Source organism: Chiloscyllium plagiosum, unplaced genomic scaffold, assembly GCF_037043375.1.
Source record: "Chiloscyllium plagiosum isolate Xiang-an unplaced genomic scaffold, Cpla_swu_hap1 HiC_scaffold_20, whole genome shotgun sequence".
Classification (NCBI taxonomy): Eukaryota; Metazoa; Chordata; class Chondrichthyes; order Orectolobiformes; family Hemiscylliidae; genus Chiloscyllium; species Chiloscyllium plagiosum.
In genome coordinates, this window is record NW_028270158.1 from 2789379 (window position 1) to 2813485 (window position 24107).

Genomic DNA, 24107 nt, shown 5'->3' on the forward strand with positions numbered 1-24107 from the left:
AGGTAACAGTACCTGGCAAGCTGAGCCCATGTGCAGCCACTCTGGTTGTTCAGGATTGTGGATAAAGTTGTTCTTGAATGTGCTTGGGTGCACGATGCATAAACGTACTTGCCAACTAGTTGCTGATGGGAACGATTGGCTCAATTACAAATCTCCAGAAGAAATAGAATTTGATTTGAAGCAAATGTAGTGTAAGCCTCTGCATGAGCCAGTAAAGTATTATTGTATGTAATAAAGCTCAATGGGCCCACATCTTTAATATATGCAACATTAACGTGTTTGTTTCCTAGGTATGAGATACAGTATGCCCCTCAGCAACCTCCAACAGTTTGCCAGTTCATAACTGCTACCGAGATGACACTCCAGCATTTTGCTGCAGATGTTAACAGTCGATTAATCAGACAGGTTGAACGTCTGAAGCAGGAATCTGTCACCCTCCCGGTTTGTGAAGAACAATTGAAGGAAATTGAGCGCTGCATAAAGGTTTTTCTTCTTGAAAATGGCGATGAGGGATCCTTGAGTCTTGCTAGTGTCATAATCTCTGCCCTTTGCACATTAACAAGGTATAGTCTAGCTGTTATACTGTAGCTCCTAACTGTAACCGACAGAAATAAAAGCTTATCTTAAGAATTGTTATTTTAAAGGAATTTAAGATGAGTTTCCAGGTTGTTTTAATTGCCTTCATTCAACTTCATTGAACGCTATATTTGTCACAGTGTTGGTCTTTTTACGAGGTTACTGTGCCCTTGAGTTTTTTTCCCCAGAGAGGGGGCAATTGGCCAGGCTCCAACTAGGTTGAGTTTGAAAGGTTTATTGGGGCCCTTTTTGTTTACCCCTAACAGATAATGCCTCTGGCCTAAGGCTTTCATGTCTTTAAAAACAAACTGGTATAATCAAAGGGGAGAAGGAGAAAGTGAGGACTGCAGATGCTGGAGATCAGAGTGGAGAGTGTGTTGCTGGAAATGTACAGCAGGTCAGGCAGCATCCGAGGAGCAGGAGAATCGATGTTACAGGCAGAAGCCCTTCATCAGGAATGAGGCTTGTGGGCTGGGGAGCTGAGCGGGGTGGGGGGGTGTTGTCAGAGCTGGGGGGGTAAGGTTGCTGAGAATGCAATAGGTAGATGGTGAGGGAGAAGGTGATAGGTCAGAGTGGAGGATAGAGCTGATAGATGGGAAAGGTGATGGATGGGTCATGAGGGCGGTACCGAACTGGAGGCTTGGGACTAGGATAAAGTGGGGGGATGGGAAATTAGGAAACCGGAAAAATCCACATTTATCCCGTGTGGTTGCAGGATTCCAGGGTGGAATATGAATGTCCTTGGCGGAGTGGGAGGGGAAGTTGAAGTATTCAGCCATGGGGCAGTGAGGTTGGTTGGTGCGGCTGTCCCAGAGATGTTTTCTGAAACTATCTACAAGTAGGCGTCCTGTCTCCCTGATGTAGAGGAGACCACATTGGGTGCAACGGATGCAGTAGATGACATTGGCATTGATTCTCCTGCTCCTCTGATGCTGCCCGATCTGTGCTTTTTCAGTAAGACTTTCTCAACTTGAATCAAAGGGGTGTGCCCTGCTAGCTACATAACTAGCCATCGTTTAGATTAGAGTTTTTGATTCCGTTCAGTAGCAGTGTGTGAAGAAAGGCTGCTAGTTCTCTTCCTCCTTCTGACTTCGTAACCTACAAGCTTTTTGTGTCATATACACTCTTTGTGCTAAGTGGTCTGTTTATGGGGATTGTTGCAAGTGTTTTCAGAGCAGCATCACTAAGCGGGATAGTCTGTCGGGTTTTCGGCTAGTATAGGCTATCCGGTATTCTGTTTTCTGTTCTTTGTGTTTCATTCCAGAATTTTGTAAATAAATTCTGTTTGTTTAAAACTTGGCATTCGAATCAGCTAATTTACTCTGGGAATATCCACTGTACACTTACCAAAACAAATAGCAAAGTTGCAATCTGGGCTACCTGCTTAAGGATGTTTTGAGGGGTTGGGTTGGGTTCGGTTCAAAACACATTATAGGGGAAAAATGCTTTTAGACAAAACTAGTGAACTGTCATTGGTTTGAATATCTGATGTTTTTGACATTTTGGAAATACAACCCATTGCTGCAGATTAAAAATCCTAATTGAATTAAAAATGGAAGGTTGGCCTGTTGTAAGTAATTTGTGCACATAGTACATTCTTGAGGATGCGTGTGTCCATCCTTAACTCTTTCTTCAATTATGTTACAGACGCAACCTCATGATGGAAGGAGCTGCTTCGAGTGCAGGGGAGCAACTTGTTGATCTGACTTCCAGAGATGGTGCTTGGTTTTTAGAGGAGCTGTGTAGTATGAGTGGTAATGTGACCTGTCTTGTACAACTTCTTGAGCAATGCCAGCTGGTTCCACAGGATCTTGATATTCCAAACCCAGTAGAAGCATCAGAAGCTGTGTATTTGGCCAATGGAGTATACACTTCTCTGCAGGTTAGTGCAGCTAAAGGACGTTTCTCAGGTGTCAATAATCTGCTGACTTAATTCAAATAACATAACCCTTTGTTAACAATTGGATATGATTTTCAACAGGAACTAAACACCAACTTCAGACAGATTATCTTTCCAGAAGCTCTTAGATGCATGATGAAAGGAGAAAATACATTGCAAAACATGCTTAATGAACTGGATAATATTATTGAACAGACAACTGATGGTGTTTCTTTGCAAATGCTGATCGATTCTCTGCAGGCTTATTTGAGAAATGCTGCAATGGGAATGGAGGAGGAAACCAATGCCCATTATATTGATGTTACCAGGTAAATGAATGATTGCTTAATGCATTTCTTGTGATGCTGATGCTTTATTTTTAACAGAAGAAAATGTGAGCTATGTTTAACAGTATATCACGCTACTGTTATGTTTTTTCTTCGCCAGCAGCCTGGTTCTGTTATACTTTGAGCTAAAGAACAAGCAGCTAATACATGGTCCTTTATGCTAATTATTTTGCTGCTTATTCTACTATGAAAGGCCTTGAAGCAACTATGCTACATAATTACATGTAGTTATAGTAGCAGTGACATTGGGAGTGCTTTATACAGGTTAATTTGACGTTGCTCGAGATTAAATAATTTCTTGAACTGTCGTCAAAACTTGGAGAACACATGGATTGGTTTTGAATTGCCACAGCTGGTGGGGAATTTGTCTTGTGGTAATGCATGTGGTGGGCATCAGGTGGTGAGTTTTCAGATACATAATGCAGCTACAGTTTTCTGTTGGCATGAGCAGCTAAATTATCCCTGCATATAAACTGAGGTGCCTCAAAACAAAACCAAAGTAGTACAGATGTTGAAAATTAAAAACAAAATGCTGGAGAAACTCAGCAGATCTAGTAGCCTTCGTGGAGAGCGGAGCAAAGTTACCGTTTTGGTTTGGTTGACTCCTCTTCACAACGCTTTGGAAACATAAGTGAGGTTCGGGTTGGCATCTATCCTATTGCCTGTTGTGAGGATACTTCAGTCAAATTCAATGCACACTTGCTGTGCTCAAAGGTCCCTGTAGAGGGCACCACATTTTCAGATTTTTTTTAATAATTGCACCTTCTAGTGCAAGATTACACAGAAAATCATGTTCCTGAAGGCAGATAACTTTTCAATAGAAAGGCAGAAGGTACCAAAGAGATTTTATTTAATATCATGAGAGTTGGATATAAGTTAGCTCCTTTGACACAAGATGCAATTTTGAGCCGTTCATACTTTTGACTGCAGGCATGCAAGTTATTTGAGCAGAGCCTTCATATTTGCTATGTTTGTCCCAATAGGATGCTGCGTGCCCAGTATACTGAGTTGATTCAACCAAGAAGCGTGGATGTTACAGTGGAACAGACACCTAAAATGTCAGCTGGGCAAATGTTACTTGTAGCTTTTGATGGGATGTTTGCTCAAGTGGAAATTGCATTTGGTTTATTAATTGAGAAGGTAATATGTTTGTGTAGTTATATTACAAATCCCCAAATTCTTGTGCGTATATTGTGTAGATGTGGCTTAGTTTTCCCACACTGAAAATGTCGTTGAATTGAAACTTTTTCTTGTACCTTCAACTGTGTGTACTCTGTGTGTTATCCGATTTTGTGAAAGCATATATCAAGTTATGATATGTATTATTGTAAACCACCTTGTTCCTGATTACAGTATTTAAAGCACTGAATTATTTCCTTCATGTATAATGCAGGTTATTAAAGCAATAATATAAATTTAGCTACACGTATTGATCTGTAACAAAAACAGTAGTTGCTGGAAAAGCTCAGCAGGTCTAGCAGTATCTGTAAAGAGAAATCTGAATTAACGTTTCTGGTCCAGTGACCTTTCCTCAGAACGGACCCTTCTGAGGAAGGGTCACTGGACCCAAGGTGTCAACTCTGATTTCTCTTTACAGATGCTTTCAGACCTGCTGAGCTTTTCCAGTAACTTCTGTTTTTGTTTCTGATTTACAGCATCTGCAGTTCCTTTGGTTTTTATTTGTGTTGAGATCTCATTTTCAATTGTGTAATAATTATCCTTGTAGTTGAACAAGATGGAGGTACCATTGGCATGGCGGAAGATTGACATTATCAGAGAGGCCCGCAGTACCCAGGTCAATTTCTTTGATGATGACAATCACCGACTAGTGTTGGAAGAGATCTTCTTCCTGAAACGGCTACAAACTATAAAAGAATTCTTCCGACTTTGTGGTACTTTTGCTCATACATTATCAGGTAATACTTGAAAGTTTGTTTTAAAATAATTCATATTATATAAAAGTTTGTTATTGCTGTTGTGAAAGGATACTTTGACACATGTATAAGGATGATGTCCACTTTTGAAGTTTGAACACACTCAGCTGTCTCCACAGTTCATGCAGACGTGTATTAAAGTTGGGTTCTGTTGTACAACATAGTTATGTAAAATTGTTTTTATCTCCTTCCCATAGTGATAATTTGCAGTTTCTATTACAGCAATGAAATTAATTAATGAATGAGTGGATGATCTTCTGATTAATGTAAATAGCTGAAGTGACAGTTTAGAGGTTTTACCATGAATTGCCAAAATTTGAATTAAGTATGTGCTCCATTCAACTTAATGACTTTGTCCTAAGTAAAGATTACATGTTTTTATTGTACTTTTACTATCTACTTTAGTAAGTAACTACATACACAATGGACACCATTATTGCTCCACTCACGTAACCCAAAGGTACCATCTGAATGATGTGTCCATGCATCTTCTGTTTTACACCTGCCATTCTTCTAAGGTTAGGTATGCAGCTGAACAGTCTTGTACACCAGCATCTTAGAATTTGCTGCCAGTTTTCACAGGTGCAATAAACCTTAAGACATAGGAGCAGAATGATGCCATTCAGCCCATTGAGTCTGCTCCATGGCTGGTATGCTTCTCAACCCAATGCTTCTGCCTTCTCCCTGTAACCCTTGATCCCCTTGCCAATCAAAACCTATCTATTCTCTGTGTTAAATCCCTGGGCGTCTGTGCAGCCATGAATTCCACAGATTCCCCACCTCTCGCTGAAGAGGTTTCTCCTCATCTGATTTGATTCACTGTAGTCCCATTCACCTGAGTACAGTGAAAAGCTATGTTTGCAGGCAGTACAGGCAGGTCATAGTAAGTAAGGACATATAGATCAAAGGGTACTGAGACAGTGAGGTGCAAAGTTACACTGCACAGGAGGTGGGCAAAACAAGATCAACATTAAATAAAGGTTAATGTTATTTGAAGTCAGAGTCCATTCATCAGTCTAATGATGGTGGGGACAAAGCTGTTCTTGAAACTGTTGGTATGTGTTCATGCTTCTGTATCTCCTGCCTGTCAGAAGAAGTTGAAAGAGAGCATTACCAGAGTGGGATGGGTCTTTCTTGGGCAACGAGAAGTGTAAATGGAGTCTATAGACAGAGGGTTGGCTTCCATGATGATGGGGGTTGTGTGCTAAACCTTCTGTAGTTCCTTATGACCCTGAGCAGAGCAGTTACCATACCATACCATTCTGCACCTGGACAATATGCTTTCGATGGTACATCTGTAGAAGTTGGTGAGGATCCTTATGGACATGCTGAATTTTGGTTCTAAAGGGTTGTCCTTTCTCTCTGAGGTTGTACTCTGTCCTACTCTCTCCTACTAGTGGAAACACCATCTCCACTCAGTATTCTCTAAGTTAGAATTGGATCCCCTCATCCTTCACACCTCCATTGAATACAGACCCAGAGTTGTCACCTGTTCCTCATATGACAAGCTCTTCATACCTGGGATTGCCAAAACTGCTCTCAATATTCCAAATGCAGACTGACAAGAGTCTTAAAAGCCTCAGCAGTACATCTCTGCTCTTGTATTCTAATCTTCCTGAAATGAATGCTAACATTGCATTTGCCTTCCTAACTGAATGGGCATGTTAACCTCAAGAAAATCCTGAAATAGGATTCTCAAGTCCCTTGGTGCTTCAGATTCTGAAACCTTTTCCCCATTTAGAAAATAGTTTATACCACTATTCTTCCTACCAAAGTGCAGACCCTCACACTTTCCCACATTAAATGCTATCTGCCACTCCTTTGCCCACTCTCTTAGCCTGTCCAAGGTCCTCTGCAGCCTCCCCATTTCCTCAACACAACCTGTTCCTCCACCTGTCTCTGCATCATCTGCAAGCATGGCAACAATATCCTCAGTTCCTTCTTCCACTTGATGTGTACCGTAAATTGTTGTCCCAACATAGACCCCTGAGGAACTCCACTCATCACTGGCTGCCATCCTGAAAAAGACCTCGCTTTCTCTACCCTGATTTCTGTCAGTCAGCCAATCCTCTATCCATTCCCTAGCACTGTGGGCTCTGTCTTATTTAGCAACCTTGCGTATGGCACCTAAAATGTTTAACAAATGCGTTTATTTTGAGTCGCTATGAATTCTCATTTCTTTTTATGTTTGACAAATTAATTTGAATCCCTTTAGTTTTAATTTAAAGGCTTGCCCTGAAATCTCTCTCTGTATTTGTAACGGCTCTTATATGTCACATTTGTAATGTGCACACTGTATTTTATTCTCCAGGGGCTATTCCTCTCGATGATCCCAGTTCATTGAATGGTCCTGTACCAATGGTTAATGTAAAATCCATGTACAGAAGTTCCTGCTTCAGTGAAGATCAAATGGCCAAGCCAATAAAGGCTTTTACAGCAGACTTTGTCAGACAGCTTTTGATCGGCCTGCCAACCCAAGCCCTTGGCTTAACTCTTTGCAGTTACATCAGTGCTCTTGGTGTGGACATTATTGCACAGGTAGAAGCCAAAGACTTTGGTGCTGAAAGTAAGGTCTCTGTGGATGACCTTTGTAAGAAAGCAGTGGAACACAATATTCAGGTTGGCAGATTTTCGCAATTAGTTATGAACAGAGCCACTGTTCTGGCCAGCTCATATGACACTGCCTGGAAAAAGCATGACCTGGTTCGCAGGTTAGAGACTAACATTGCATCATGTAAGACCAGTTTTCAGAGGGTGCAGATACAGATTGCAATGTTTCAGGTAAGCTCTTGCTTTATGTTTTTATTCTCATTCTGTTTAAGGGCAAAGCAAAGTGTACGGAATACCCTTTGTTTGAACTATGTCTCCTCTCCATCTCCCTCTCCATTTAGCAGACTCCATAAACACCATAAACATATGAAGGGTATTCCTCTACTGCAACAGAACAACCTGACCCTCTGAAACTTCACTGTAAAAGATTTACATTCCCATTTATGATGTTAGGCAGCTCTCGATTTATTCCTCAAACTAGCTTGAAATTTGATCCAATGTGTATAGGCAGTTCCCTATAAATCATTGCAGTGGGCAAACAGTGAGGTAGATTCTTTTGAGAGGTGTCGAGATTGGAGCTACAGTTTCTTTTTAAGATTGAACTTATTTGATATTTATGCATTTAGAAATAATTTTTTAACACCTCACTTTTCTTGCTGTCTTCTTTAACATAACAGTGATCTTATAATAAAGGTAAAGTACTCAGCATTAGAAATTTTTCCATACAATTGAACATCTTGCTTAAAGATGCAGACTCATTAACAGCAATATTCTCTGTACATATTTTGAATTCATATCGTGTGTAATTGATCTGTGTTGACTATATTCCATTCATTCCTAACAGTGGCAGCATGAAGATATTCTCATCAATAGAACCCAGCCTATTTCCACTGTTACACCTCCACCTCGCTCAGGCATTCTATCCAATATGAAAAAGAAACTGCATGCACTTAGTCAGCTGGAGGTTTCTGTTGCTACCGTACAGGTAAATGACTAGCTTTGTGCAATATGGGCAGGAGACGTTTCTCTAGTGTGACTGGTGCTGTCAGTCAAAGCTGACAACTGGTTAAAGTAACCATTATCCCCATATTATGATGGTCTATCTGAGGTGGCTGGAGATGTTAACTTGTATGTGCAGGCTAATATCGAGCCTTCAGCATTGCCCATTGTTGAGCTTTTGTTATATACAGATTGACATAATTGCAAATCTATTTACAATTTAGAATACATAACTCAAGCATATTGTTGAAAATCTGGTCTTTATAAATGCCATGAATTTGACGCACCCAAAATCGCAGTGGATTACAAAGCTGCTGTCATTGGAATGCAAAAGACACCCTTTTACAATGACATGGGGATTTTGTCACTTCAAGATAGAATTTCTCAAGTGAGTGGCCATGGGTCAAAGCTTGCCAGGCCAAATGATGTTATCCAGGACTAGCGACTTTGTGCTGTTGCTTCAATTATAGAAATTTAAATACATTTGTGTTCTTTTATGTTAAATTTTAATGATATATTTGCCATTTTATGTCATAATTTTTTAGCTGCCTAGAAATGTGTTCATATAAAAAAAACTTAAGTTTATCACCTAATCATTTTATTTAACAAATTTTGAACCCCACAGGAAAAGCTGGCAGCTTTAGAAGCTAGTATTGAGCAGCGTTTGAAATGGGCTGGAGGAGCGAATCCTGCTTTGGCTCCTATTCTACAAGATTTTGAGGCCACTATCACTGAAAGGAGGAATATGGTCATGAAGGAAAGTCAACGAGCAAATCAAGTATGTGTAGCATTGTTCTTTATGAAACCTAAAACCACATTTTGACTGATGCTAAGGTGGTTTTTGAATATATTGAGTGATGTCCATCAGCATTGCTGCTTAGGTGTTCCTATGCTATAAGGGGCCATGCTTCTCAGATGTTGCTTTCTTTCCCCACTTTCAGCTCCATGTGTCTCTTGACAGATCTTCAGAAAAATTCAAAGCTAATATTTGTTTGAGCGATTTATTATCCATCCCTAATTGTTCTCAAAAAGGTGATGGTGAAGCAGCACCTTGGGTCACTGCAGTCCAGGCAGTGTAAGTGCACCCACAGAGCTCTTTGGGACATAATTCCAGGATGTTGACCTAATGACACTGATTGAACAGAGATATAGTTCCAACTCCAGATGGCTTTGGCTGGAAGCGGAGCGTCTTGTGCATGTGCTATCTTTGTCCTTTTAGGTGGTAGAATTTAATAGTTTGGAAGGTGCTGTTGAGGGAGTCCTGAAGAGTTGCTGCATAGTATCTGATAGTTACTACACACAGCTGTCACTGTGTGTGGTGGAGTGAATCAATGGTGAAGGTGTTAAATGGAGTGGTATTTAAGTGTGCTCATTCAGTGTTGGAACTGCACCCATCCAGACTGCATCACACTCCTGTCTTGTGCCTTGCTGGATGGGCTTTAGGGAGTCGGGAGGTAAGTTACTCACGGTAGGATTCCTAGCCCCTGACCTGTTTTAGTAGCCACAGTATTTATGTGGCTGGTACAGTTCAATTTCTGGTCAGTTGTAACCTCCAAGAGGACTTCAGTAGAAGATGGTTAAATGCGCTCTGTCTGGCAATATTCAGCACTTGTGTGGCTTGAATGTTACTTGCCATTTAACAACCCGAGCCTGTGATGTAGCTTCCCAAAAGTGAACTTTTGTTTAAAAGAAGTTAATGCTTAAAAGAATCAAGGATTTCTTCTTCAGCATTGTTAACAATGTTTTCCATTTCTTCAGGTAACTTTCCTCTGTAGCACAATACTTCACTTTGAAAGTTTGCGAACCAGGACCCCAGAAGCCTTGAGTTTGGATGCAGCGTTATTTGACTTAATTAAACGGTGCCAACAGATGTGTTCATTTGCATCACAATTTAGCAGTTCAGTCTCTGATCTTGAACTCCGCCTGCTTAAGCGCTTGGTGAGTTGAAAATAATTTTTTGTTCCAGTAACTCTGTAGGGTATAACTGTGCATCTTTGCAAATGGTCAACTTTACTGAATAAAGCTTGTTGAAAAGTGGTCATGTACAGAGCCCCGTTAAGGAAAGCCACTCGACTGGAAACTTTCTGACGCTGCTGGTTGGTTATATTCATGAGTCTTGACACATCTTAGATGCTTTTGAGGCACATTTTTAGAATTTAGATGATAAAGTATGCTGTTAATATCAAATATTTAATTATGAAGCTCTCAAATGTCACAGCTTATCATAAAATAATTTTAAAGAATTTGTTGTAACTTGAGTTATTTGACATGATATATCTCTTTGCTTTATTCTTTGACTTCCCTCTGTTTCCCAACTATCGGAATGACCTTTCCATTCCTCTACCCACCAATATTTGACAGAGAGCAAGAGTTCCTGATCTGCCATTTTTCAACCAATTGTTACCATATCTTGAACAGCACATGAAGCATAACCAGATAATACTTTGTTTTCTCTTACCTGCCTCCACTTATTGCTTATTAGCACAATTGAGAATTTGTGTGGCTGCTTTGTGACCAAGGCAAAAATGAGGACTGCAGATACTCTGGATCACAGTCTAAATTAGAGTGGTGCTGGAAAAGCACAGCAGGTCAGGGAGCATTCAAGGAGCAGGAAAATCGACATTTCGGGCAAAAGCCCTTCATCAGGAACGAAGGCAGGGACCCTCCAGGGTGGAGAGATAAATGGGAGGGGGGTGGGGCTGGGGAGAAGTTAGCCAAGAGTACAATAGGTGGATGTGGGTGGGAATGAAGGTGGAGCGGATAGGTGGGAAGGAAGATTGGCAGGTAGGACAGGAAACGAGGACAGTGCTGAGCTGGAAGGTTGGAACTGGGGTAAGGTGGGGGGAGGAGAAATGAGGAAACGGTGAAGTCCACATTGATGCCCTAGGGTTGAAGTGTTCCGAGGCGGAAGATGAGGCGTTTCTCCTCCAGGCATCGGGTGGTGAGGGAGCAGCGGTGGAGGAGGCCCAGGACCTGTCCTCGGCAGAGCGTGAGGGGGAGTTGAAATGTTGGGCCAAGGGGAGGTAGAGTTGATCGGTGCAGGTGTTCTGGAAATATTCCCTAAAGCGCTCTGCGAGAAGGAACGCAGACTCAGGATTTTTGTGCCAATGTCATGCAGTGACAAGAGAGGTTTTGAAGTATTTCTGTCAACACTGACTGTCATTCTCACTTTGCCTCCTCTTGTCCCTCCTTGGCCTCTGCAAAGCCCTTGGACAACAGCAGCATTCTCTTCCACACTTCTCATGGTGCTGCATTGCTGGACTCCATGTACATTTCCACTTTTAGCTGTCCGAGTGCAGAGCATTTCAATCATAGCACCTCAGTGGTTGTACCCTGAATCAGAAGTTGTCTGCTAATTTAGAAGTAATGTTCTATTTCTGGGGATAGACTGGCTACTAATGTCCACTATAAACCCACCAACTCCCACAGTCACCTAGAATATACATCTTCGCACCCTGTATCCTGTAAAGACTCCATTCCATTTTCCCAGTCCCACTGTCTCTGTTGTATATTTTCTAATGATGATGTCAACTTTGACAAGGGGGCCTCCGAAGTGTCTACCTCCTTCCTCAACCGAGGATTTTCCAGCACTGTTGATGACAGGGACCTTGACTGAGTCTGATCCAATTCCCGCACTTTTGCCTTCACCCCCTCCCACAGCAGTGGTAGGGTTCCCCGGTCCTTACCTATCATCTCAACAGCATCCGCATTCAAAAGATCATTAACCGCCATTTCAGCCATCTCCAGCGAGATGCCACTATCAGACACACATTTCCCTCCCCTCCCTTGTCCACCTTCCACAGAGAGTATTCCCTCTGGGCCACACTGGTCCACTCCTCCTTCACTCCCAACAACCCCCCACAGCCCCACGGTACCTTCCTTTACAATCGCCAAAAGTGTAACACCTGCCCATTTACCCACCTCATATCCAAGAGCCCAAACACCCCTTCTAGGTGAAACAGCACCTTACATGCACTTCATGCAATCTCATCAACTATATTCGCTGCTCACAATGTGGTCTCCTCTACGCTGAGGAGACTAAGTGGGTGACCGCTTTACAGAACATCTATGTTCTTCCTGCAAAAAAGACCGAGTTTCCAGTTGCCTGGCACTTTAACACCCCACCTGTTCCTTGGCCAACATCTCTGTGTCAAGCTTGCTGCATTGCTCCAGTGAGGTTCAGCACAATCTGGGTGAACAGCACCTCATTTTCTGCTTGGGGACCCTGCAGCCCTCCAGACTCAATATATAGTTCAGTAACTTTACAGCCCAATCTCCTCCATGACCCTAGCCCTCTACCCCCACACACCAGGCCTTGTGATCATCGTCTACCATTATACACTACCCATTGGCAGCCACTAACAATCCCCATTTAACATCTATTCACCCTCCTAGTCAGATCATTATCCACTCCTTTGTCTGTCCAACTGTTCTTTGTCTTTGAGCTCTATCCCTACCTATCATTTACTCCTTACTTCCTCAACCTACCTTCTGCATATAAACCAACACTTTCCCAGCTACTGTCAGTTCTGAGGAAGGGTCACTGGACCCAAGGCATTAACACTGATTTCTCTTCACAGATGCTGCCAGACCTGCTGAGCTTTTTGAGCAATTTCTGTTTTTGTTGTGGTTCTGTTCGCCGAGCTGGATGTTTTTGTTGCACACGTTTCGTCCCCTGGCTAGGCGACATCAGTGCTTGGGAGACTCCTGCGAAGCGCTTCTTTGATGTTTCCTCCGGTGTTTATAGTGGTTTGTCCCTGCCGCTTCCGGTTGTCAGTTTCAGCTGTCCGCTGTAGTGGTTGGTATATTGGGTCCAGGTCGATGTGTTTGTTGATGGAGTTTGTGGATGAATGCCATGCCTCTAGGAATTCCCTGGCTGTTCTCTGTCTGGCTTGCCCTATGATAGTAGTGTTGTCCCAGTCGAATTCATGTTGCTTGTTGTCTGCGTGTGTGGCTACTAAGGATAGCTGGTCGTGTCGTTTCGTGGCTAGTTGATGTTCATGTATGCGGATTGTTAGCTGTCTTCCTGTTTGTCCTATATAGTGTTTAGTGCAGTCCTTGCATGGTATTTTGTACACTACATTCGTCTTGCTCATGTTGGGTATCGGGTCCTTCGTTCTGGTGAGTTGTTGTCTGAGCGTGGCTGTTGGTTTGTGTGCTGTTATGAGTCCTAGGGGTCGCAGTAGTCTGGCAGTCAGTTCCGAGATGCTCCTGATGTATGGTAGTGTGGCTAGTCCTTTTGGTTGTGGTATGTCCTCGTTCCGTGGTCTTTCTCTTAGGCATCTGTTGATGAAGTTGCGCGGGTATCCGTTTTTGGCGAATACCTTGTATACCAATATACCGGCCACTACAGCGGACAGCTGAAACTGACAGCCGGAAGCGGCAGGGACAGACCACTATAAACACCGGAGGAAACATCAAAGAAGCGCTTCGCAGGAGGCTCCCAAGCACTGATGATGTCGCCTAGCCAGGGGACGAAATGTTTGCAACAAAAACTTCCAGCTCGGCGAACAGAACCACAACAACGAGCACCCGAGCTACAAATCTTCGCACAAACTTTGAATTTCTGTTTTTGTTTCTGATTTACAACATCCACAGTTCTTTTGGTTTTTGTTTACAAATTGTGTAGTGGATTCCAAAGTCTAAATCATTCTGTATATTGCGAATAAGAACAGCACAAGCACAGATGCTTTGCATTAGATTAAGTTCCCTACAGTGTGGAAACAGGCCCTTTGGCCCAACCAGTCCATACCGACCCTCCAAAGAGTAACCCACCAAACCCACTTCTCTCTGACTAATGCACCTAACATTATGGGCAATTTAGCATCAACAATCCACCTGACCTGCACATCTTTGGACTGTGGGAGGAAACTGGAGTACCTGGAGAAAACCCACGCAGACACGGGGAGAATGTGCAAACTCCACACAGACAGTCGCCTGAGGTTGGAATTGAACCTGGGGTCCCTGGCGCTATGAGACTGCAATGCTAACCACTGAGCCACCATGCTGCCCCACTTTTCTTCATCTGCCAGTCTGAATTGCAGCTTTTTGCCTGAAAGCAGGAAGTGGGTTAGTTGGCAATCTATTCCACTACTTGTTCCCTGTCTCAACAGATTCTAATACTACTAATGGGAAAGAGAGAAAGGATACTTGACTTAATCTAAACTTTGGAGTTAGTACAGCTTGGTATTTATTCATCTTGTTGTCTGGAAGGGAGTTGCACAAACCTTTTTGCCTTTGGGCTACACTAATTTATAACCATATGACTTGTGGATTGAATCTGAGTTTTAAATCTATTGGATGTAGGTTTGCTCACTGAGCTGGAACGTTCATTTCCAGACATTTTGTGACCCTACTAGGTAACATCTTCAGTGGGCCTCAGGCGAGGCAATGCTGAAAATTCCTGCGTTCTATTTATATGGGTTTCTTTGGGTTGGTGATGTTATTTCCTGTGGTGAAGTCACTTTCTGTTCCATTTCTCAGGGGGTCTAACCCGATGTGTTTGTTGATAGCGTTCCATTTGGAATGCCGTGCGTCTAAGAATTCTCATGCATGTCTTTGTTTGGCTTGTCATAGGATGGATGTGTTGTCCCAGTCGAAGTGGTGTCCTTCCTCATCTGTATGTGAGGATACTAGTGAGAGAGGGTCATGTCTTTTTGTGGCTAGCTGGTGTTCATGTATTATGGTGGCTAGTTTTCTGCCTGTTTGTCCAATGCAGCGTTTGTTACAGTCCTTGCACGGTATTTTATAAATGACATTAGTTTTGCTTATTGTCTGTATAGGGTCTTCCAAGTTCATTAGCTGCTGTTTTAGTGTGTTGGTGGGTTTGTGGGCTACCATGATGCCAAGGGGTCTGAGTAGTCTGGCAGTCATTTCGGAGATGTCTTTGATGTAGGGAAGAGTGACCCCCATCTACCACCCCCTGAGAAAAGGAACAGGAAGTGATTTCACCACAGGAAATAACCACCACAGGAAATGACATCACCAACCCAAAGAAACCCAAACATATAAATAGAACGCAGGAATTTTCAGCATTGCCATGCCTGAGGCCCACTGAAGATGTTACCTAGTAAGGTAACGAAGCGTCTGCAAATAAACCTGAACATAAGCGACAAATCTTTTAAATCTATGCTTATTCACCTTCCTATATTCCAAATCTCTCATTCTTACCAATAATGCGATTTAGGATTTACACTGGCATAATACACTGATATGAGAATAACCCCTTCCACACCTTGCCCATCAACACTCCAACTGATCTAATCAATAGATCATGGGCTGAGGTTCCTAGACATTGAGCTGAAATTTGACAGCCAGTGATCTGTTCCTGGGAGCATTAATGTTGCCAATAGATACAAATTTACGAACTGAGTCAGATATAAGTTTCACGTTTCTTTGTTTCTCTGTTGTATATCCATTCAGCCCAACGAGTCCATCTCTTTGTTTATCTCTACTTAATGAAACAAGCAGACAGGAATTTTTCTGGAGCTAGGATTGAAGCAACATGGTGTAATCTACCAATGCTGTCAGGAATGACTGACAGACTATGAGGATCTGGGGACTGAGTTTAAAATTTAGTTGCACTGATTAACTGCAGCAGCTGATTCTGGAAATGTAGCCTCACGCACAAATAGAAATGAGATTCTCATTATCGCAATCAAATACCAAAGCAGTTTCAATCAAGTGTGATGTTTACTATTTATTTCAGGCTACCAGTCTTGAACATCCCATAGGAAGTTCTGAATGGCTTTCTTCTGCTCACAAACAACTGACTCAAGATATGTCAACTCAGAGAGCAGTGCAGTCCGAGAAGGAGCAACAGATTGAAGCAGTTTGTGAAACAATACAGACGCTGGTGGATAATATTAAAACTGTTCTGACTGGCCATAACAAACTTTTGGCAGATGTTAAACACCTACTTAAAGCAATGGCAAAGGTAATGCTTTCATTAGTTTTTTGGGGGGATTGGCTGATATGGCTTTCAGACTTTATTTCTGCTTTTGTGGTCTACTGACTATTTTACTTGTAGTCTCCAAATCCATTTAAACTGTCAGGTTTCCCAGACAGTCTATCGAGAGTTAAAATTAAAAATGTATTTTGCTTTCTATTCACAAATATTCAGAGGTCGTCTATTGATTCTGTAGGTTAATGGAAAACAAAATATTACAGTGAAAGATGTGAGAAAGTAGTATATGGTTGCAGCAACCTCTTCCAAGTTGAGTATTGTAGATGTTGACAATACTATTTTGTTTGGAATGTTGGTTTCAAGCTTCCTTTAGAAGTGGAGGATCAACATGTAGTAAGTGTTGGGGAAGTTCATATGGAAAAATTCTGGAAAAACCAGAACATGAGACAGCCAGAATGGTTGGCTAAATCACCTTACTGCATAATTTGACAGTTTGATGCCACAAGGCGACCCCCCCCTTATCTGCGGGTCCAAATACCACAGTTTCACTCACCCGTGGTTTACCATGGTCCAAACGTATAGGGAACCTTCCAGAACAATGGATCAGGAGGCTGCCGGGAAGGCATGTTTCCCATTTAAATGAATGGCATCGCTCCTATCTGCAGTTTCAGCCTTCCGTGTGTACAGGGGGGCTACTGTATTTCCATAACTTTGACAGTTTAGAAAGATGGTGATGTGAATCACTTGATCAACCTTGCTGTTCACTCTGTAGAGTGTTTCCTGGAGCTGATTGGTTACAGTTGGTCATGAGCCTCTATTTCAAGTGACCAAACCATCCACCTTTCCAGGAGGGATGTTGATCTACTCACAAACGAGTTGAGGTTTCTGCATGTGTAAATGAGTAAACAGCTGTTTACCCAAATGAGAGACAGAACATGCACATGAAATTAGACCAGAGTTCAGTCAGGCTAACCAGGTTCTCATCTCTTGAAGAATTAATGGGGAAGGTACATCTGCTTGCTTGGGGGAGACTCAATGAAGCAGTGTGTCTACCAGGCACTTAACCTTCAAGCCTTCCACAAGTGTCCAAAATGTAGCCAGTCAGCAGCTCTTCAGTGCCCACCAATAAGAGTGCAGGTTGCTGGCAGCACTGCTCTTAGCCAATCGTGGAAAGGCCCCAAGCACAGCTGAGTGATAGTGGGATAGGTGCAGCAGAGGTGGCAAGGCAAGGCAAGGATGGCTGTCAGTGATCATCCTCCTGCCTAATCCCTGGTTCCCCAATCGGCTATAGAGTCCCTGATGGTGAGGTTCCCACCCCCAACAGGTTTTGCTGGGCTACCTTCTGAGACTCAGTTTATACAGTACAGAACATACCCTTCAGTCCATTGAGTCTGAACTAAAAATACAATAATTCTTACACTAGCCCCACTTTCACACACTAGGCTGAGACCTGTGTGCCCTCCTTTTAACCATCCTAGTTACCAATATATTGTGGTGGCCTCATATGCGTATCAGTGGATCATTAATGAGCCTGACTGCATCCTCTCCTCAGTGGAAGCTGACACAAGACCTCTCAGTTCAGTGGTCCCAATTGCAGTCTCTTCCATGCATTACATCCAGTCCTTAATGTTTGGTAATATACAAAAATTAAACTAGTCACTTAAACTTTTAACTCTCTTCCAAACACCTCAACCTTAACTCATAATTATATGTAAGATCACATTTGGAAGTGGTCTGAATTTGTTTCCTCCTCAAGACAGCTTTTGCATATGTTCTCAGATGCACTAAGTGAAAGTTAATCTTTTATTATTTAAACATTGCAAGTGAATTTGTAGTAGTAATTGAAGTTTTTGTCTTTTCTGTAGAGCAAATTTCTGATCTAAATTATTGCTAATGATGTTTAACCTGGTGTACTTTTCTGTATTTATACTTAATTTGATTAAGGTTTCAATTCTGAGACTGTTTTGGGATTGTGACAGTGATAACAGCTGGTTTTCAGATTTAGTTTACACACAGTGGCCAAAATGTTCACACTTTGCATTCTGACTCACATTTTGTATATAAATAGGTAAATCCAGATTAAGCAGTTAGGTTTCTAGCAAATTCCAAAAGGCAGTTTTGGAATGTTTTAAATGCAGAGAAATTACTTGATCCAGGTCAGCGTTAGGCTTAAACTTGTGGAACATGACTCTGGCTTCATACTGAACCAAGTAGAAAGTGAGATTGTTCCAAAGAAGTTTTAAAAATATTAATCAAAATGTCTCTGAAGAAACTTGGGCAGAAGAACCAGACATTTAGATAACTTCCTTGCCAAACTAACTTGGTCAATTGTAGCCTAAGAGTCTGTGTTGCAAATGTTCAAAATTGCAGCGATACAAATGTCCTGTTAACAGCTGAACTGGCGAATGGTTCAGTAATCAGTATATCATAGTTTACATGACAAAGTAGAATTCGTTACTCTCTGTAAATTCATACCTTGATGTCAGCTATGACCACATTGTCCCCAACAGTCATTCTAATTGCATCTGCAAAGAACACTGACAGTTTTGTGTTAATGGGTTCTTCTCTCCATGAACTGGACTAAGTGTTACTAAAGCTAATTCCACATTCCAGACTTTTGGCTCATATAGAAAGGAGAATTTAGTTCATTTTGTCCTGATTTGAAAGTGCTTTCACCTCGGGTGCCCACTGCATGCAAACTAACTGTGGCCATCTGTCTCTTGGTTTTCTGTCTTTTTAAAATAACTTTCTGTACATTGTCAGTATCCATTGCTGAATTCTTTTTTGGAACTAGAGTTTCTCAGTATCTAAGCACAATAATTTTCTGAAGTGATCAGTCATTGCAATCATTTGGTAAAATGTTTTCTGTTGCAAAAATAAATCGAATTGGCGGCAAATATATTTAATGTGGGGAAGCACCCTCGTGAAAAGAATAATGTTTTCTCATTTTTTGGCTCCTATTAAAAGGATGAAGAAGCAGCTCTAGGAGACAATGAAGATGTTCCCTATGAGGACAGTGTGCGTCAGTTTTTAGCTGAATACAAGTCTTGGCAGGATAACATCCAAACTGTGCTGTTCACAATAGTGCAGGCTATGGGACAGCTCAGAAGTCAGGAACATGTCGAAATGCTGCAGGAGATTACACCAACTCTAAAGGAAATGAAATCTCAGAGCCTAAAGTAAGGAAGATACTAAAATTATAATAAGTTATACAACTTGTTGGCACTTTGGTTTGACCAATCTCCAGTAAAACTTGAAAGAAAATGTCTCTTGATACCAGTCATAAATGTGCAGTTTGCAGTTGAAGCATGCTATTTTTCTGAGAGTATATATGAAATTAGGACCAAAAGTTAACCATTTGTATATTGCTTTTCACAGACCATTGTCTTGAACCTGATTTGCTGTTATTTATATCAGGGTGAAATAGTAATGAATTTGTAAGCACTTTATTTTGCTTTCTAAAACTTGCATAATTTATTCACCACTGGGCACTCGTGCCACCTTGCTTTCCGTTTACCCTCTCTTTGTAGTACGTAGCTGGTTTGTTTAAGTTTCATGTCCTATTAAATATTTTTGCATGGCTCAGTGCAAGTGATATTTTCAAACAGCTTGTGTACAGCCTGTGCAGGAACTTTTCATTTACTACCTAGGTGTGCAGCTTACTGAAGTCCATTTACCTTGTCTCTTGAATAACGTTAAATGTTGCAGTAATATATTAACTAATTTAGTGTTCTAAAACTTGAAATTGACATGGCTCAGTTAATGTTTTAACTGTAATTTTAAAACTTAGAACATTATAGGCCCTTCAGTCGTTGATGTTTCGCTACCCTGTGAAAATAATCTGAAATCCATCTAACCTACACTATTCCATTCTCGTCGGTATGCCTATCCAATGTCCATTTAAATGCCCATAAAGTTGGCGAGTCTACTACTGTTGCAGACAGTGTGTTCCATGCCCCTACTACTGAGTAAAGAAACAACCTCTGACATCTGTCTTATGCCTATCACTCCTCAATTTGAAGCTACGCCCCCTCATACTATCCATCACCATTCTCGGAAAAAGGCTCTCACTGTCCTCCCGATATAACCCTCTTATTGTCTTGTATGCCTCAATTAAGTCGCTTCTCAGCGAGTCTCTCAGCCTTTCCTTGTAAGACCTTGCCTCCAAACCAGGCAACATTTGAGTAAATCTCTGAACTCTTTCCAAAGCTTCCACGTCCTTCCTAAAATGTAGTGACCAGAACTGTACGCAATACTCCAAGTGCGGCCACACCAGAGTTTTGTACAGTTGCAGCATGACCTCATGGTTCTGAGACTGTCCCTCTACTAAGCAAAGCTAACACACCGTACGCCGCTTTAACCCTATCGACCTGGGTGGCAACTTTCAGGGATCTATGTACTTGGATACAGGGATCTCTCTGCTCATCCACACTACCAAGAATCTTACTATTAGCCCAGTACTTTTTTTTCCTGTTACTCCTTCTTCCAAAGTGAATTACCCCTCACATTTCCACATTAAACTCCACTTTCCACCTCTCAGCCCAACTCTGCAGCTTATTATGTCCCTCTGTAACCTACAACATCCTTCAGCACTGTCCACAACTCCATTGACCTTAGTGTCTGCAAATTTACTAACCCATCCTTCTACGCCCTCATCCAGGACGTTTATAAAAAATGACAAACAGCATAGAACATAGAAAAGTATAGCACAGAGCAGGCCCTTCAGCCCACGATGTTGTGCCGAGTATTATTCCTAATCTAAAATAAAATAACCTAACCATCGCACCTCAGTTCACTGCTATCCATGTGCATGTCCAGCAGTCGCATAAATGTCCCTAAGGATTCTGATTCCACCACCACTGCTGGCATTGCATTCCATGCATTCTCTGTGTAATGAACCTTCCTGTGATGTCTCCTCTATACCTTTCTCCTCAGTCCATTCCTGAGCTCCTTTCTAGCAAGCCTGTAATCCTCTAAAGCTGTGCTAGATCTTGCTTCCTCCATCTAATGTAAGCTGCCTTCTTCCTTTTGACGAGAAGCTCCTCTGTTCTCATCATCAAAGGCTCCTTAATCTTACCCCTTCTTGCCTGTCTCAGAAGAACAAATTTGTGCATCACTTTCAACAACTGCTCCTTAAATAGTTTCCACATGTCTACTGTGCCCTTTCTGTGGAACAATCACTCCCAGTCTGTAATTCCAACTCCTGTCTGATAGCGTCATAATTTCCTTTTCCCCAATTAAGTATCTTCCTTTGGTAACTGCTCCTTTCCCTCTCCAAGGTTAGGTTAATGTGAGGCAGTTGTGATCACTGTCACCAACGTGCCCTCCCACAGTGAGATCTGACACCTGTCCTGGCTCATTGCTGAGCACCAAATCCAAAATGGCCCCTCCCCTCGTTGGTCTGTCTACATACTGAGTAAGGAAACCCTCCTAAATGCGCCTGACAAAAACGGGTCCATCCAAACCATCTGCACTAAGGAGGTTCCAGTCAATATTGGGAAAGTTTGAAGTCACCCATAACAACCCTGCTACATCCTGCATTTTTTCCAAAATCTGCTGGCTTAGGAGTTCTTCAATCTCCATACTGCTATTAGGGGGTCTCTAGAAAATCCCCAATGAGGTGTGGCCCCAAAACAAATCATTGTGGGACACCACTGGTAACTGAACTCCAGGATGAACATTTCCCATAACCACCATCCTGTGTCTCCTGTCAGCTACCTAATTTCTGATCCAAGCTGCTAAATCAACCTCAACCCCATGTCTCCGTAATTTGTGCAATAGCCTACCATGAGCAACCTTATTAAACGCCTTCCTGAAATCCATCAACACACACCAACGTCTTTACCCTCATCCACCTGTTTGGCCACCTTCTCCAAGAACTCAATAAGGTTTGTGAGGCACAACTTACCCTTCATGAAACAGTGTTGACTATCCCTAATCAACTTATTCCTGTCGAGATGATTCTAAATCCTATCTCTTATAACCTTCTCCAACACTTTACCCATAACCGAAGTAAGGCTCACTGATCTATAATTACTGGGGTTGTCTCTACTCCCCTTCTTGAACTAGGGAACAACATTTGCTATCCTCCAGTCTTCTGGCACTATTCCTGTAGACAATACTGATATAAAGATCAAAGCCAAAGGCTCTGCAATCTCCTCCCTGATTTCCCAGAGAATCTTAGGATAACTCCCATTAGGCCATGGGGACGTAGCTATTTTTGCATTTTCCAGAATTTCTAACAGCACCTCCTTGTCAACCTCAATCCCACCTAGCCTAGTAGCCTGTTTCTCAGTATTTGCCTCAACAACATTGTCTTTTTCCAGTCTGAAAATTGACAAAAATATTCAATTATGGCTTTCCCTCTCTCTTCTGACTCCATGCACAACTTCCCACTCTTGTCCTCGATTGGCCCTAATCTTATTGTTGTCAGTCTTTTATCCCTTATATACCTGTAGAAAGCTTTAGGGTTCTCCCTGATTCTATTCACCCACAACTTCTCATGTCCCCTCCTTGCTCCTCTTAGCTCTCTCTTTAGGACTTTACTGGCTACCTTGTAACTCTCAATTGCACTGACTGAGCCTTCACATCCCATTCTAACGTAAGCTTTCTTCCTGTTGCCAAGAGATTCAACTTCTTCAATAAACCACGGCTTCTGCGCTTGACACCTTCATCCCTGCCTGGCAGGTACATACTTAGCAAGGAAAGGCTGAGGCACTTGGGGCTGTTTTCATTGGAGAAAAGAAGGTTTAGGGGTGACTTGATAGAGGTGTACAAGATGATTAGGGGTTTAGATAGGGTTGACCGTGAGAACCTTTTTCCACGTATGGAGTCAGCTATTACGAGGGGGCATAGCTTTAAATTAAGGGGTGGTAGGTATAGGACAGATGTTAGGGGTAGATTCTTTACTCAGCGAGTCGTGAGTTCATGGAATGCCCTGCCAGTAGCAGTGGTGGACTCTCCCTCTTTATGGGCATTTAAGCGGGCATTGGATAGACATATGGAGGATAGTGGGCTAGTGTAGGTTAGGTGGGCTTGGATCGGCGCAACATCGAGGGCCAAAGGGCCTGTACTGCGCTGTATTTTTCTATGTTCTATGACACGCAGTAGCTGTTCCTTGAATAAACTCCACATTTCTATTGTGCCCATTCCCTGCAGTTTCCTTCCCCATCCTATGTATCCTAAATCTTGTCTAATCGCATCATAATTGTCTTTCCCCCAGCTGTAGCTCTTGCCCTGCAGTATATACCTATCCCTTTCTGTCACTAAAGCCCTAAACATAACTGAATTGTGGTTGCTATCACCAAAGTGCTCACCTACCTCCAATTCTAACACCTGGCTGGGTTCATTACCCAGTACCAAATTCAATGTGGCTTCGCCCCTTGTTGGCCTGTCTACGTACAGTGACAGGAAACCCTCCTGGACACGTTGTGCAAAAACTGACCCATCTAAAGTATTTGAACTATAGCATTCCCAGTCAATATTTGGGAAGTTGATGTCCCCCATAACAACTGCCCTGTCGCTCTTGCTCCTAATGAGAATCATCTTTGCTATCCTTTCCTCTACATCTCTGGGACTATTCAGAGTCCTATAGGAAACTCCCAACAGGGTAACCTCTCCTTTCCTGTTCTATTCTCAACCATAGTACCTCAGTTGACAAGTCCTCAAATGTCCTTTCTGCAACCATTAATACTACCTCAGTAGATGAGTCCTCAAACACACTTTCTGCAACCCGTAATACTGTCCTTCACTAACAGTGCCACACCACCCCCTCTTTTACCGTTTTCTCTGTTCTTACTGAAACATCTAAATCCCGGAACTTGCATCAACCATTCACGTCCCTGCTCTACCCATGTCTCTGAAATGGCCACAACATCAAAATTCCAGGTACCGACCCATGCTGCAAGTTCACCCAC

General features: G+C 42.2%; 1 protein-coding gene across 1 annotated transcript in view; it reads left to right on the plus strand.

The window, feature by feature from the left end:
- smg1 (SMG1 nonsense mediated mRNA decay associated PI3K related kinase) overlaps positions 1-24107 on the plus strand; it is a 170740-nt gene that overhangs the window by 136923 nt on the left and 9710 nt on the right. The window contains exons 49-59 of the mRNA XM_087997587.1: positions 291-563; positions 2224-2458; positions 2558-2784; positions 3786-3942; positions 4529-4718; positions 7048-7517; positions 8131-8271; positions 8911-9063; positions 10044-10223; positions 15994-16221; positions 19159-19370. Coding sequence (XP_087853713.1) covers positions 291-563; positions 2224-2458; positions 2558-2784; positions 3786-3942; positions 4529-4718; positions 7048-7517; positions 8131-8271; positions 8911-9063; positions 10044-10223; positions 15994-16221; positions 19159-19370 — 2466 coding nt within the window. The remainder of the gene's footprint in view (positions 1-290; positions 564-2223; positions 2459-2557; positions 2785-3785; positions 3943-4528; positions 4719-7047; positions 7518-8130; positions 8272-8910; positions 9064-10043; positions 10224-15993; positions 16222-19158; positions 19371-24107) is intronic.